Source organism: Lingula anatina, chromosome 1 (assembly GCF_051362555.1).
Source record: "Lingula anatina isolate TDL-2025a chromosome 1, LinAna3.0, whole genome shotgun sequence".
NCBI classification, from domain to species: domain Eukaryota; kingdom Metazoa; phylum Brachiopoda; class Lingulata; order Lingulida; family Lingulidae; genus Lingula; species Lingula anatina.
The window spans coordinates 14,220,498-14,234,782 of NC_141767.1; the positions used below are offsets into that span (position 1 = coordinate 14,220,498).

Here is a 14,285-nt window from a genome sequence, read left to right on the forward strand (position 1 = left end):
GGACAATACAAGGACCTAATTGTCCTATCATTACAACTGACCCTTCAGTAATGATCTGCGAGTTTGTATGATTGGATACACAAGTCAGTGGCACTCGCCAAACACGAGACAAAGAGCCGTAATTTGGGGAGTGAACAGCGCACTGAAGACTGGACAAAAAGGCAGTGCCGGTGCACAAGGAGTAGTAAACAAAGCGATCGCAGAGGAAGTAAAGGGGTTTGTTGATCACACACGCGCACTGTTTTGACTATGAGTCGACGGCTCCAGTCGGAGCACGGAGACGATCCAATTAACACCTCCGGGGCCCCTCTCTGTGTTCTGAGCACTCTCAATCACTCTTGGCGCCGTCTTTTGCAGTGCTGCCTCAAGACCAAAAGGAAAGCAGTCAAAGCTGATTTTACTCTTCTTCTCCAGCTATTGTTTTGTAATAAGCGGTTGCTATTGTTCTCAGCGTGGTATCGCAATTGTCACGCCACATGCTTATTTCACCGGCTTCAGCTGCTGAGTTAAGTATCGTTCCCATGACAACAATGTCGCTTCACCCGGACACCACGGCCCGAGCCTCCGATTGCCATATTGCCTGAGACGGCCGAGATTAATTTTTGATTTGTAATCGAGAATTATAAAGGGCGACAGATTGCCCTGTTTGAAGACGATATCATAGCAGCTGTCAGTTAAACTTAAAATTAAAAATAAATAGAGAATACTTAAAACGTTGAAAGTTACTTTAAAACAAATCAAGAAAAGGTAATCACGCTAAGATAAATTAAAGAGACATTGATACTTTCGTATTAGGCACGGTCCACGAAACGATTAAATGAGAAAAAATGAGTCAACTCAACCAAAAGCGTAGTATTTTCTGATAATTTATTCCCCGATGGACAGATCCAGTCAGGTTCACAGCAAGAGACAACCAGGACCGGTTATCTTGTCCATACAATAATAAATATGCTACATCTACACAGTCAACGATATATTTACATCAGATCTCATTATTTTTTATACATCAAATAGGATTTCTTTCTCTCACAGATTAACATCAAAGTGTATGTAGTCGAATGATACAAAGGCCCAGCCTCCTTCATTTGTGCGAAGAAATAATGCTTTTCTTAAAAAAAAAAAAACTTTGGCAGATTACAGAGTAGATTAACGAGCTGCAGTAGTACGTCTGATATCTAAAACAATATTAAATGCACGGGGGTGTATACATTAAGTGAGGCCACGACATAAAACATTCGCCTCTTATTTCAACACTACTTCGGTACAGACAATGAAGAAATATACGCTTACTCCGATGTGGTACAGAACATGGTATGTATTTATCTATGTACGTGAACTGCTAAGTTACAGACAGATAGAAAAATAATAGGAATGACTAGACAAGTTTTGTGCCGATTGCTATCACACAGTTGTGATAGATTATAATTTCATCGTGTCATGTTAGGTTGGCACATGGTGTTTGCGTACGCCCCAGATCGTCGTTTAATATTCTATCAGCTCGGAAGGGAGCTAGAGTGGGAGGCGTTAAGCCTTCCAACCCAGCTGCTTTCTACTACCAGTAGCTTAGCGGTGACAGCCGTCAACTTCGACGGTGACACTCGTGCAAACACTGAAAACATCAATTATTAATAGAGACCTGATTTCGCAAGTTAAAATTATAGGCTTCGCAGCAGCACCGTGCGTGTGACTGTAGATCTGTGCGACAACTGGTATTATTGAGAACAAACTAGTCTCGATCAAACTAAAATTCACAAAAGAATCTTTTAATCAGAAGTTAAGTGTGTAAAACTCATTCTTGCTGGTTTTTCCTTCCTCGTCTTACCTGGAGAAGGTTTATTACTTTTCAAGGCATGAATGAAACCTGAGCTAAAAAATCGATGGCTGTAATTCATAGCGCCCCGAACTTCCGCACTACAGCAAATTGCCACCGCTCAATGCGCTTCAGCTAGAATGAAGCAAGGAAATTACCCTGACGAAATAAACACGAATAAAAAGTAAATTTACTGATTTGGCGACCTGATTATTACCTCTCATTCTAACGAAAAAAGCTTTTGTGAGCATTAATGAATTAAGAAAACAAACCTGACAGAAATCTGAGGCATTTCTGTCATAAATGTCTCCGGCAGTGTAAGGCTGGTGCCGAGAAAGCGTTTCCTGCGTGCGGAAGAGTGCACTAGCAGCGTGCGTATAATCACTTAACATATCAATGATAACGGATCGTATTGCAACTGTGCTTTTCTGAGGACAACGGTAAAATAGCAGCAAAGTAATATCAGACGGCCGCAAAGATGACAGTCATTCAGTCATTGCACATTTTGAATGTCACAGAACACTCAAGTAGTGTCCCGCTACCTTTGAGACAATCTTTTTTCCTAGACATTTACATTTCATTTCTCAATATGCATGGCCTCTGGCCTCCTATTTAATCCGTTCACCATACGCTCAATACTTTTCAGTTCATTGGCAGGTGTATTCCCCGTCGAGGGGTGCCTTCTCGGGGACACGGGGCTAGCGGATCGCGGCGAAGAGTTCGATTGTCTGCCGCCTGTGTGTGGAAACGCGTCTCCGCAAAGAAGCCCTGCTGCTGTTAGAGGAGACGACGTCGTGGACATTGTAGTCTTGGTGACGGGCAACGTATACGGGGTGAACCTGTGCCCCGCTCGCGAGGAAAACAAGGAGCCCAAGTGGCTGTGTAAATAAGCACCAGAGGCGGGATGAGAGTCCGACAGCCCATACTGCTGTAACATAGGGTGGCCTGCCATGGTAAACTGGCCACTTAGCACCAAATTTGAAGTCAAATGGGACAGCCCGGCTTGAGCGGCGTCGTGAGGTAAGTGTCCTGCCAAGTCCCCGGGGACAGAAGACGAAGGCATGAGGGAAAGTCCATGGGGAGCCGTGGCCCCGTTCAGTAAATGGCCCATGTGGAAGGGCATGTGATGTGTCATGTTGGGGTAGAGCCCCGGAGGATACAGGTACGAGAACATGGGGTGACTAGCTGAGGGTTGAATCACAGTGACATTGGGAGGACTGGCTTCTTTGACTGGTTTATGATTGTGCTCTGGATGAGACGACGAGTCATCATGGAGTGCCTTTTCTGAAGTGTCATGGTGTCGCCTGCTTGGAGAAGAAGACCGACGTTCCTTTTCGATTTCTTTCCTTAAATCTGTCGAACCTACAGTATTCGGTGAAGTGTTCTCTCTATTAGCTATTTCTGGAGATTTTTCGGAGATTTTCTCCGTTTGTGAGTTGTTATCGGAAATAGTGGTAGGGTGTCTGGGGGGAGAGTCACGGTGCACCGGCTCTTTAATTGATTCATCTACTTCGGGCATTCTCATCTCGTCTGCCGCGACTGGCGAGTGCCCTGAACTCTCTGGAGAAAAAAAATTGAACAATTCATGAATACGTGATGAAAAGAACAAAACATGGGAGTAGACAAAATATCTTTCTTAACAGCTTTCTGTAATTACATTACGCGATGGTGTTTGATTCTCACTTACTATCTTTAAATATGCATGATGATTCCAGAGTCAATAAGGCGGTATGGTAAGCTGTATCTATATGAAATCCTATTAGCCAAGCTGTCTGTACGGACTAATGTTTAGTAGGTAGACCAAATACAAAACGCAAACATCTACCTCTCAGCTGATCCGCGATTCTTGTGGCTTCTTCCTCGTCCTCCTCCACGACACAGATTTCTTCGTTATCCTCATCGTCACTATGGAGACTGTCGTCAGGGTCCATCTTGTTGGGAGGGTGCGCTGCCAAACTCTGCTGGGCCATCAGGCGCCTGGGCGAAAAAACAGTTTGCAAATAATAATTAATGTTGACTTTTATTATTACTACAAGACAAATGTTTAAAATATGACCCGTATTTTAATTTCGTATTCTGTCCCATATTTGCTTCTTCGTTTGAGCCTTTTTTAACTGTAAGCTTTCACGGATTATTGTATGAGGGCAGGTGATGAGATAGAAAGAGAGAGAAATGTATATAACAAGGCAGACACCAGGCGTTAGAATATTCCCTGATCCTATTTTCTAGACCCTGTATACAAATCTCTTTTGTAGAGGCACTTGTTGCACGGCAAACTGTGTAATCCCAAAGTTCAACGAGCCCTGACATCAATGTTTCACCTGGCGATAAAATGTTCAAACAGATTACTGTAGTCGGCCGGATTGGCAACACAACTTCAGCCATAATCCCAGCGCCAACGCAAACAATTTACTCTTCCTCTCAGAGGGAGCCAGGAACTTTAGAATCGCAATGGCGAGATAGATGAACAAGACGACTAAATAGCTCAAATTTCTCGTAAATTGCCCATTCCTCGCACACGCGATCAGGCGCAACTGAGGCGCCGCTTTATCAGTGGTTGATGTGCCGGGAAGTTTCACTAATTTGATGAGTGCACTATCGCCTTGTAAAACCAGCAGAACACGCGCACATACACACAAACAAAAGGAAGAAACACATTTTAAACTCCTACTGCTGTAAAGAGTGCAAGTAATAATATAGAGAGGAGATGCGGGTAGGCGAAAACCAGTGCCCTGATTTCTTTTATTGCTGGCTTTTTTTTCACCCGCTTCATCGACTATCTCATGTATACGTCTATGATTGACTTGATTTGTATGGATTCTCTAGCTCTCACTAGCAAACTGACTACTGCAAGTATGCGAAATGTGATCTCTTTTGATGCGCACTTTTTTCTCTCTCTCATCACGCAGTATTAATATTAAAATAAATCTAGATCTACATGAAGTAATCTGCTGTATTCACTTCCACACACTGCATGTTTAACAATGAATTATACAGACACAGAGAATTAATAAGTATACGAGAGGTAACAAGAGGAATTTTTCGAATACTTACTTTTTCTCCCGCTTGCCTCCCCCGGTGTCACGGAATCCCTTGGCGAATGGGTTGTGATCAATCTTGAGCTGGGTGATCTGGAAACACAAGTCAACACGCTATTACCACACAACACCAAGGTAAAACCATTCCTCATATTTTCTGTCCCATTGTCAAGAAACTAACTCATCACGGGGAAGGGGGGAGTTACTTGTAAATTTCGTTCTGATTCGCGGTTGTCCCCCCGGTTCCCCCTGGCACCCATTTTTCACACCGCTCACGGAAGCTAGTTCGCACGGCCGCACGTAAACTCTGTCACAATGTGACGACAGAGTGACGGCGCACTTTGATTAACGGTGACAATCGAAACGTACGTACGCTGAAGACAAAAATTGCTCTCAGACAACACCTCGGTTTTCTAGAGGAGTGATAATTCAACGAAAGGGAAATAATCCTGGTTCGCTTTAAAAATAATTTACACACAAGTCTGCAGGACTTGTTTGAACAGAGCATTAAAACTACCACAGAGACTTAACTAAAATGACAATTGAGCATTAAAACTAGAACAGAGACTAGACTAAAAATTACAATCTCGTGCCGGAACTAATATCATTAAATCTAACATTCAGCGGAATCAATTTGTAATCTTTTATCACATTCCCATCGAGTTTGCGGTAGATGGAATTAATGGACTGGTATCACAAACTGCGCTGCATCATGGGAGTGACTCCATCAAAAAACCTGGGGCATCGATTCTTTTAATCACGCAACTACGCTATGCAGATTTTACTAGAAATGACCAGCTTGGCCTCCTTTACTTCATTCACTACTACATCACAATCTACCGTAGACCTTATCATAGGAATCGGTATGAAACAACTATTCGGATATACAATATGGAATATATGTGTGTGTAAATATATTTTGCATTTTTACCTTCTCGTTTTGGTATGCTGTCACTGCAATGAATGCCGTTTCTTTGAACACGTATGTCCTGAATGCACTATACGGAAGCTTCAGAATGTCGTTGGCGCGCACCAGGTGAAAACGAGGCTGATATTTGTGCATGGAGTTGAGAATTGTCTGTAAAAGATAACAAAATGAACACATTAATCAAGTGGGACCATTGTTTACAACAGATTGTGCAATATAATGGGATCAAATATTTTCCCTAAAGGTACAATTAAGTTTGACGAACTTAAAAAATATATACAGTGTATTCTTGGAAGTCAATATTTGTTCGCATTTACTCGACAGTAACGGTCCTCATCGTATTTCGATATTACAAATGTAATTTATCTGGCTTGGACAATCGATGATAATGTAGTGTGGTTACTGAACAGAATCGGTAAAAAAAGAAGTACAGAAAAATTCAATTCATTACTTCAGAAACCTCAAAATTACGGTGAACATTCAATATGCCTACAGTATTTATTTGGCATCTTTATTGAATAATCTTGGATAACACCCGGCTGTAAAAAACCCGTTTTCTAAATCAACCATTTTTTTCAGCGCTTAAGTGTTGAATTTCCGACACTTGACGTGAGGGGAAAGTATAATTATTCCGATAACGAATTTAAAGCAATTTAGAAGTTTCGCTAATTTAGTATCGATTTTATTCCATTCAGCAAATCTGAATCGACTACCTAAAATATTTCTTAATTCGACCAGAAGAAAAAAATGCCCAATAAGAGCAATTCTGAAAAAAAAGGCAAATTATCCCATATCTTTGTATCATATATTGTACTCAAAACTGTGTATTTCATTTTTCTTTTATACAGTTTTTCCTTGGACTTATGGTCGATTGGAAAAAAATTTAACCCAGACCTAAGTTAAGTCTTAAAGACGGAGAACCGTGTCACCCCATCAAACAATTTTGACAGTAACATGTCAGTCCGATGAATTAAGTGGCGCACGTGTGACTAACGATTTGTCCTTGTACTTCTTTGACGGATAAAACAATGCCTAACTGTTCGATCAACTGCTTCATTATTGAAAGCTATCCGTGCAAGGCCCCATTATTTACATGGACACGACAGGTAAAGTGAGAAAAATACCGGTTAATACGTATCCTCACAATCACTAACAGCAGAAACTATCATTTTTTAAGGGCAGCATAACGGGTCCGATTGTTAAGGACCGGTGCATTAGCGTCGTCAGCGAGTGTGAAACTCATGAAGCAAGCAAGGTAGATTTCTACTGATCGTTTTTTAAAGAGCACTCCTGGCCGCGCTTAACTCCACAATAACATGTTTTCGAACATCTTTAAATTGTCGACAGTTGTTTCGTGGCCGCGGTGAGGAGGTTTAATTGTTTCATTAAGACAGTAGTCTGCTGTTATCTCGGCACAGGACACCGAGTACACAGAGAATTTAGGGCACGATGAAAGCTTACTTTCAGCCGTTCAGTTCAGTAATTTCCCCCATTCACATTGAAATCTAAATTGAAAATAAGTGAAAACCCTCTGCTTTTGACAAGATCAGACAAATTATCAACAATCACGGAGAAAAAAATGCAGCTGGATTTTCAGGAGGAAATAATTTGGATCTGGTCAATTGCAGCATTTGATGCCCCGTTCACTGCTGATGACGTAAGGGTAAAACGGAGATCACACCACGCACAGCCCCTCCGAAAGTTTGGGAAATTGAGACACTGTGGTATTGCCAAATAACTTATCTATATCGCAGAGGCGCCAAATCCGCTGCAATCCGCTGTAATGATCACTGATAATAATAATGTTTAGAGAAAAATCGCGGGATGTGTCGCCGATCGTTAGTTAACTCAGCCTCCAGTTAAAATCTGGCTAATATATTAACAACTGATAATTGTGGCATTCGGTGTAGCCAGACTAGGGGGCTGCAGCACAGGAAGGTAATAGCCATGTGCAGCGCAATTTATAACCTACTTCGCACCCAAGTATGTGGTTTTAAATTGAAAAAATAAATCCCAGAAATTACTTCAAATTAACTCTTATATTATTGATATTGGAAAATGCTGACCCGGGTGACTTCTATAGTCATTGGCACTGTGCAGCCAAGCCAACCCTAAGACTAAAGAGTGAGATTTATATCTCGTCTGCTTCACCAAAACAGCCAGACAGGTGCGTATGCGAACGTACGGTTGCAGCGTGTGCGGCAGGAGCGCACGATGGCCAAGACATCGCAGTTCTTTTTCGCTCTGGCGGGTTGCCTATAAAATCATAATTCAACCTGGCGCCAGGAGTATAGAGTATTCCCTTTAACTTCATAAAATATTTACAGTTATTTACTCGCTGACGTGACGTTTATAATTCTGCCGACTTGGGGCGCCAGAACAAAAAGCTATGAAGATTTCACACTTTGAAGTGTAGGCGAGCAATTGCGCTCGTAATCGGGAGAATCTGAGACTAGTCGGCATTTTCTGCGCGCCCGAGAGTGCTACTCATGAAAAATACAAACGAGATCAGATCGCAACATATTAACCGAACATGCTGCCGGCGTCCCTAAAGTTAAAGCTTGATAGCAGGCCAACAGAGCCATCGATGTTGTTAATTTACAGCCTATTACATATGATTTTTCCCTTGCATACACGGATCACCGATTAAGGTTCAGCTTGAACTGTCACACGCCAAACCCACCGCCCTCAGCCGTTCTATCTCTAAGTAGTGGTTGGGTTACAAGGCAATTAGGGAGGACGGTGTAACATAATCACTCCACAACACGCGAATAGGCTGTCAGGTTGCTTTCCCAGCCAGCAAAACCCGTGCGTCTCCAGCCAGCCTGCTACACGATAGGGCGACCCACGGCCGGTTGGGGGCTCGGATCGTATTAACCAAGCAAATAAACCGGCGGTCTCTAGCCCATGGGAGTGTACTTGCTCCCGACGCTAATGAGTGTTTAAAGGCAAAATATGCTACTTGTGAAAGTATTATTGCTGTAACTTGTTGTATAATTGTAAATAGTTATTAAGCCGAGGTGTCATGTTTTTCCCGTCTTTTCCCACATTTGTTCTGTGAGTTTTGTCGCCTTGGATAAATACAGAGTTCAAGACTTTGTCTCTGTTCGCGTTTGCTTCTTCTGCTTGTGTATGTTTAACATGTAAACAGTCGGTAGCAAGAGGCAGAAAATTAGATCAGATGTCAGCGGATCAAACATTTAGTAAGGCGAGGGATAAAAAATGTAGAGAGAGCAGAGGAAACGAGCAGTTCTTTTCTCTCCGCGATGGGCATTACAAGAACGTACATCGTTACTGTTAAATTAGCACAGAAGAATAAATATTTGATAGGATTAAATACAAATAAAGGAAATGGGAAAATAGAACATTTAAATGAACGCTTCGCCAGAATCAAATAAAGGCCTCACTGAATACAATTATGTATAGGATGCGTATGTGCATGTCGCTTCCATCTATTTTCCCAAGGTAAAAACCGATTTAATCTAACTATTCACAAATTATGTCAAAAGACATCTTTTTCCGTATCGAAAATATCCAGAGATCATGTTTGTATATAATGGAAATAATATTATTTGAAAAATCTGGACCAAATATTTCTCTTTCTGATGAATAATAACAATTCGTTTTCCATAATATTCACCAGATCGCCGTTATGATAGTGAAAATGAGATATAATCAAACATTCTATATTTATTACTTATAAGATTAAACTTTTTGCCCTGAAAATATTTGATTATAAAAAAGGGTATTCACTTACAAAGAATCTACTTACAAATCCATGTTTGTCGGAAATGTTGTTGGTCAGCTTCAACTTGTGAAAAGATACGATTTTCTGCATCCATTGTTCCCCGGTGGCTGGGGAATCGGGATGAATGTACATTCTTTTAGGCATCTCCGGGTCCGCTTTCCCCGCCACCATCCAGCGGCTGTTGTGGAACTTGTAGCGACAGTCGTCTACGGCGACTATGTCCATCAATAGGATATACTTAGCTCTTTTGTCCAAGCCTGACACTTTGACTTTGTACGCTGGAAACATGCGCCTATAAAATAAGAGAAAAATGTGTAGAGGTTAGGCCTAAAATTTATTTCTGATCATTTAAGTCCACATTTTTTTTCAATTTCAAAAGTCTGATTGAATAATGTGTAAGTAAAATAGTTCACAACATTTGAAGTCAAATCACTAACCAAAAATATTAGAAAAAACATTGCACATGATAAACTTAAGAATTAAATATTTGGGTGGAAAGACCAGCCAGCAGATTCTCAGGTCTTTCATTTCAGCAATTTCTCAGGTCTTTAATTTAAGTTTTTAAAGTGCAGCACAAAATAATCATAAAAATGTAAGCAAGACGTGATCCATAAATATTAAGTAAAATATTATTTTGTAATTCCAATTAAAATTCTACCACAATAATATACGATCACCTTCCTTGCACTTTCTGATTATATAAAGACTTTTGAAAAAATAGGCCTATCTACCCTAACTGCGAGTGAACAACATATAGCAAAAAGGCGTGATTTTCAAACTGTTTTATTGTGTGAATATTGCAGATAAAAAAGAGGAAATAGTCTCTTTTAGAAATTATTCAATATAAATAACACAGAAGGGACCCCTCACTTCGTACCCTCTTTTACCAAAAAATTGTTTTTCGTGTATCGATTCCTAAAAGAAGAGTCAAGAAAACCATGCTTCTATCTGTCCTTTTGTTAAGAAGCGCCGAAATACCGACATCTGAGCTTCTTTCAATAAAAAACCTAGCCACATTAGTAAAAGGAGGGAATCTTAAATTACTGTTTTTAAAGGTGCTGCTAATCCCTAATGAATTAGCATATACCACCTTCGTTGTATATTCTGTATATTGCAGCAGAGTGCGGAAATAAATGTGTTAAAAATTGCAGCTCTAGTGTAGAAAAAAAAACGAACTGTTAAGTTTAAGAATCTTGATTTTTGTTTTGATTATTTATTTTTATTATTAAAGAACGGATTGTATGAATCGGGCAAATTAATGCACATCTAAAAGTTTTTGCACTCTTTGACAATTTTCTTTGCGTTATCCCAAAGGAGAATTCAAAACCACGATTTGCCCTTGTTTAATGATAACTATTTGATGCATATCTAAATTATTCAAAAATTACGATAACAATTGCTATACTTAGCATCGATGGTAACTCGTGATAAAGCGTATTTCTCGCTTAAAAGTGAAATCAGATTTCACACGTAAACGCGTATCTAAACGCTGTGGTCATGGCACAAGCGTCAAACAGAGAAATTGTTGAATGAATTATGTTTTAATTATTTTGGCAAAGACCCCTTTTATTCATGAATTTTTTTAAAAACGACGTTAAGATGTTTGTCAAAATTATTTCATTTTTTCGCACGTAATTTTGTAAAACATTTTTCTAAATAGCCTATTTAAATTTAATACATTTCCTGGGCAAACTTCAATTTGTGATATACATATTTTTTTCTTTCAATGCCAAGTACGCCTTTTCTTAATCGAAAGTAGATACGTTGCGCTTATCGCGGTATAAAATAGTACATTTAACAGCTCTATAATTAGGAAAGAAGGAACTTGAAGTGGCGGCGCCGGAACTGTCAGTGCACAATTTTAGCGGCAGTTGGTACAATTAGGGGCGAAAAACTCCATCATCAACTCCTGGGAGGGCCTGGTCAGTGAGAGAAACGTTGAAAGGCGGTAATTAACGCACTGGTAACGGCCAAAATTAACGTCTACCTTGTGAACAGATAACTGATAACACCTCTTCAGTACAGATGAAGCAATAAGAGTAATTTCATGCCTCGAATTTACATTTTTATCATACAAACTGCATGTCGTGATGGTGCGACAAATTTTTACTAATCTTTCGGTGCGTTTAATGGTCGGAATAATTGCAAAGATAGCTGTCCACTGGCCGTGAAAATGGGCGTAATAAGGGGGGAAAGCTGCTTTGTAAGTAGTGCGCTGTCCAGACGAGACCGACAGATTCATTTCTCCGTCATCAAAGTAGCAATTGGCCGGAACTGATAAGGCGTTACACTCTCAGCAGGGTAGCGGAGTAGTTTCACACCTCCTGACAAACGCACGCCACTCGCAACTGCCATCATCGCTGCGGTGGCTCCGGCGACTGAGTTTTTAACTCAATCTATTTATTCCAGTATAAAAAAATCTGGCGTCGTGAAATCGAGCAACATTCTCTTTCTCGTAAGACAATAATGGAAAATGTCAGCTTCTTTACTCCGAGCGCACACATTTCATTACCTCGCTCTTTTCACTCCTCTCATGATCATTATTCCAATTATTTAATCAATTACGGAAGAAATACGCACGCTTGATCGACTATTTCAATGAGCAGACTCGGTGTGAAAATACATCAGAGAATGCCTAACTCGCCTTGACATATTAATAATCATAAAAAGCAATGATACAGAAATTTCGCGGAAAATAAAAAGGTTTAGGGAAAATAAACGTTTGAGATGGCGCCAGACGCGCTAGACAAGAGCTGTTCATTTCAATTAATAAAGGAGTCAGCGACACTTAAAGCCCAATGATTTGCGAGCAGTTTAGAACCTAAGTAGGGGCTAGCCAGTTGCTCACTAATATCCAGTGTATCAGAAAGTTCACACGGCGACGAAAATTCGTCCAAAAAAAAAAAAAAAATCACACAGGCAGACGTCAAGTTTGTCCTTTTAAAGTCCTCTGCGAACACTGGTCATTTGGTCACATTGTCAATGTTATTTGACCACACAATACAACACGAAGACGCCTCATATTACGGCCGGGATTTTTAACTACGTTTCACTCGTATCAAAGAACCAAAGCTACGCACAAATCATCGAAGATAACCCCGCCGCTCATTGAGGAGAGCTGTAATTACTGGCTATTCATCGGTGGCTTTAATTCCATTTTCTTGATGATAGGATGAGTTTGAAGTGTTTGATTAGGCCTCAGTGCGTTTGTTTTCGCGGCGACCCGCTCAATGATGTGTGAATAGGGAACAATGAGTCAAGTGCCCTGTAGCCTCCTTAGTACCCAAAGCTTACACATGTGTCCGCAAAATCCAGCGTCAACGCGGTCTTGGGGTCATAGGAAATGGTCTAGTTTTCATATTACTTGCGAAAACTGCGGTTTCTTTCCACCAGTAACTACGTGTTTTGTGCGTAGGATTTACTATTATCTTGTCCGACTATTCAAATATGTTTAATATTTTACTATCGAGTTCTATTTGTCGATAACATTATTTTAAATGTCACTGAATTAGAATGGTAATTTTTTATTTATACTTGAAGCCATGCATTTGATATTTATACAAATATTAACAATGAATAATATATAAAATACAAACATCAGAAATAATATTGCGCAGGTGTATAAAGACATTAATATTGTGCATGACATTTACAGCAGTACAAGGATAATTATTGTCGGTGTCTTTTTTTTGTAAAATAAACAAGTTTTTTTTTATATATCTCAGCACAAGTGTTAATTTCCGTATCTTTTATGTGACACGTTCCTACCACTCTTCAATATATCTACATACTTTTAAAGTGTTATTATTTATTATTGTGTGTGAAAATTTAACATCAGTTCAACTATCGCTTAATCATGCCGCCTTCATATCTATAAAACATAAAAAAATCTTATTTTTGACAAATACATTTTTACAACTTTTTTAAAGAAAAAAGTAGTAAAATAAATTTTTAATGAGTCTTCAATTTAGAAGTTTTTCCTTACCTCCCAGATTTTGTGATCACCATTTCTGTTCCAATATTATGAAACTGATCCCACAGGTCCCTGCCCTCTAGTTCCACTTTGGGGTCATCCTGTACGTCGGCCTCAGGGGGCTCAAGTGTACGAAGGGGGCGGAGATGCTGCTGCTGCTGGGCCAGGAGCTCGGCGGCAGTGAGGGGAGAGCGTGACATGGACTGTTGAAGTTTCGGTAGTATCGCGGACGATAAGCCAGGATGGTGGCCGGCGTGTAACATTGACGGCCAGTGCGGCTGAGACAGGATAGAGTTCATGCTGTAATCCGTGTGTCGGTGAAGTAAGAATGGGTTAAAAGCCATGGCCGATGTTCTTGTATCAACGATCATGGAGCCGAGTGTGTAGTTTCCGAGCCTGCTGAGCGAATTCAATGTTATTACTGCTCCATCACTCGCACTATGTTATTACTCAGCTAGTGAAGTGTGGCTTAACAGGAACTGTGCTGTGATTGGCCAATCCTGGGCTCTCGTCAGCTGACAGCCAATAAGAGGATGGCTTAGGCGTGGAGTTGGCAGCTCATTCTCCAGTCGAGGTGTCGACTGCCTAACAGCTCTTGATTGTATTGTTTGAATGTGACGAAATGTCAACATCAGGGATGCGCCAGCCAATACCGATGTCGCCGTGAGTTAAATAATGCATAACTAACTTCAAAACAAAAGCACCGCTAATATTCACGGAGAACGCACCCCTGTGTCACCCTTAACCCCTCTACTTCCATTTTCGGGTGAAATGGTTGTGGGAACGCG

General features: G+C 40.5%; 1 protein-coding gene across 2 annotated transcripts; it reads right to left on the reverse strand.

The window, feature by feature from the left end:
* Positions 1-850: 850 nt before the first annotated feature.
* Positions 851-13,971, reverse strand: LOC106150959 (uncharacterized). 2 transcript variants are annotated; one of them, XM_013523998.2, is made up of 6 exons: positions 13,510-13,971; positions 9,534-9,816; positions 5,780-5,926; positions 4,865-4,941; positions 3,636-3,787; positions 851-3,370 (listed from the first exon to the last, which is right to left on the reverse strand). In XM_013523998.2, exons 1-6 carry the CDS (start codon positions 13,866-13,868, stop codon positions 2,388-2,390), a joined length of 2,001 nt encoding a protein of 666 aa, XP_013379452.1. In that variant the 5' UTR covers positions 13,869-13,971; the 3' UTR covers positions 851-2,387. The 2 variants fall into 2 exon arrangements, with proteins under 2 accessions (XP_013379452.1, XP_013379453.1); XM_013523999.2 differs by having other exon boundaries at positions 9,549-9,816; positions 13,510-13,969.
* Positions 13,972-14,285: the final 314 nt, after the last annotated feature.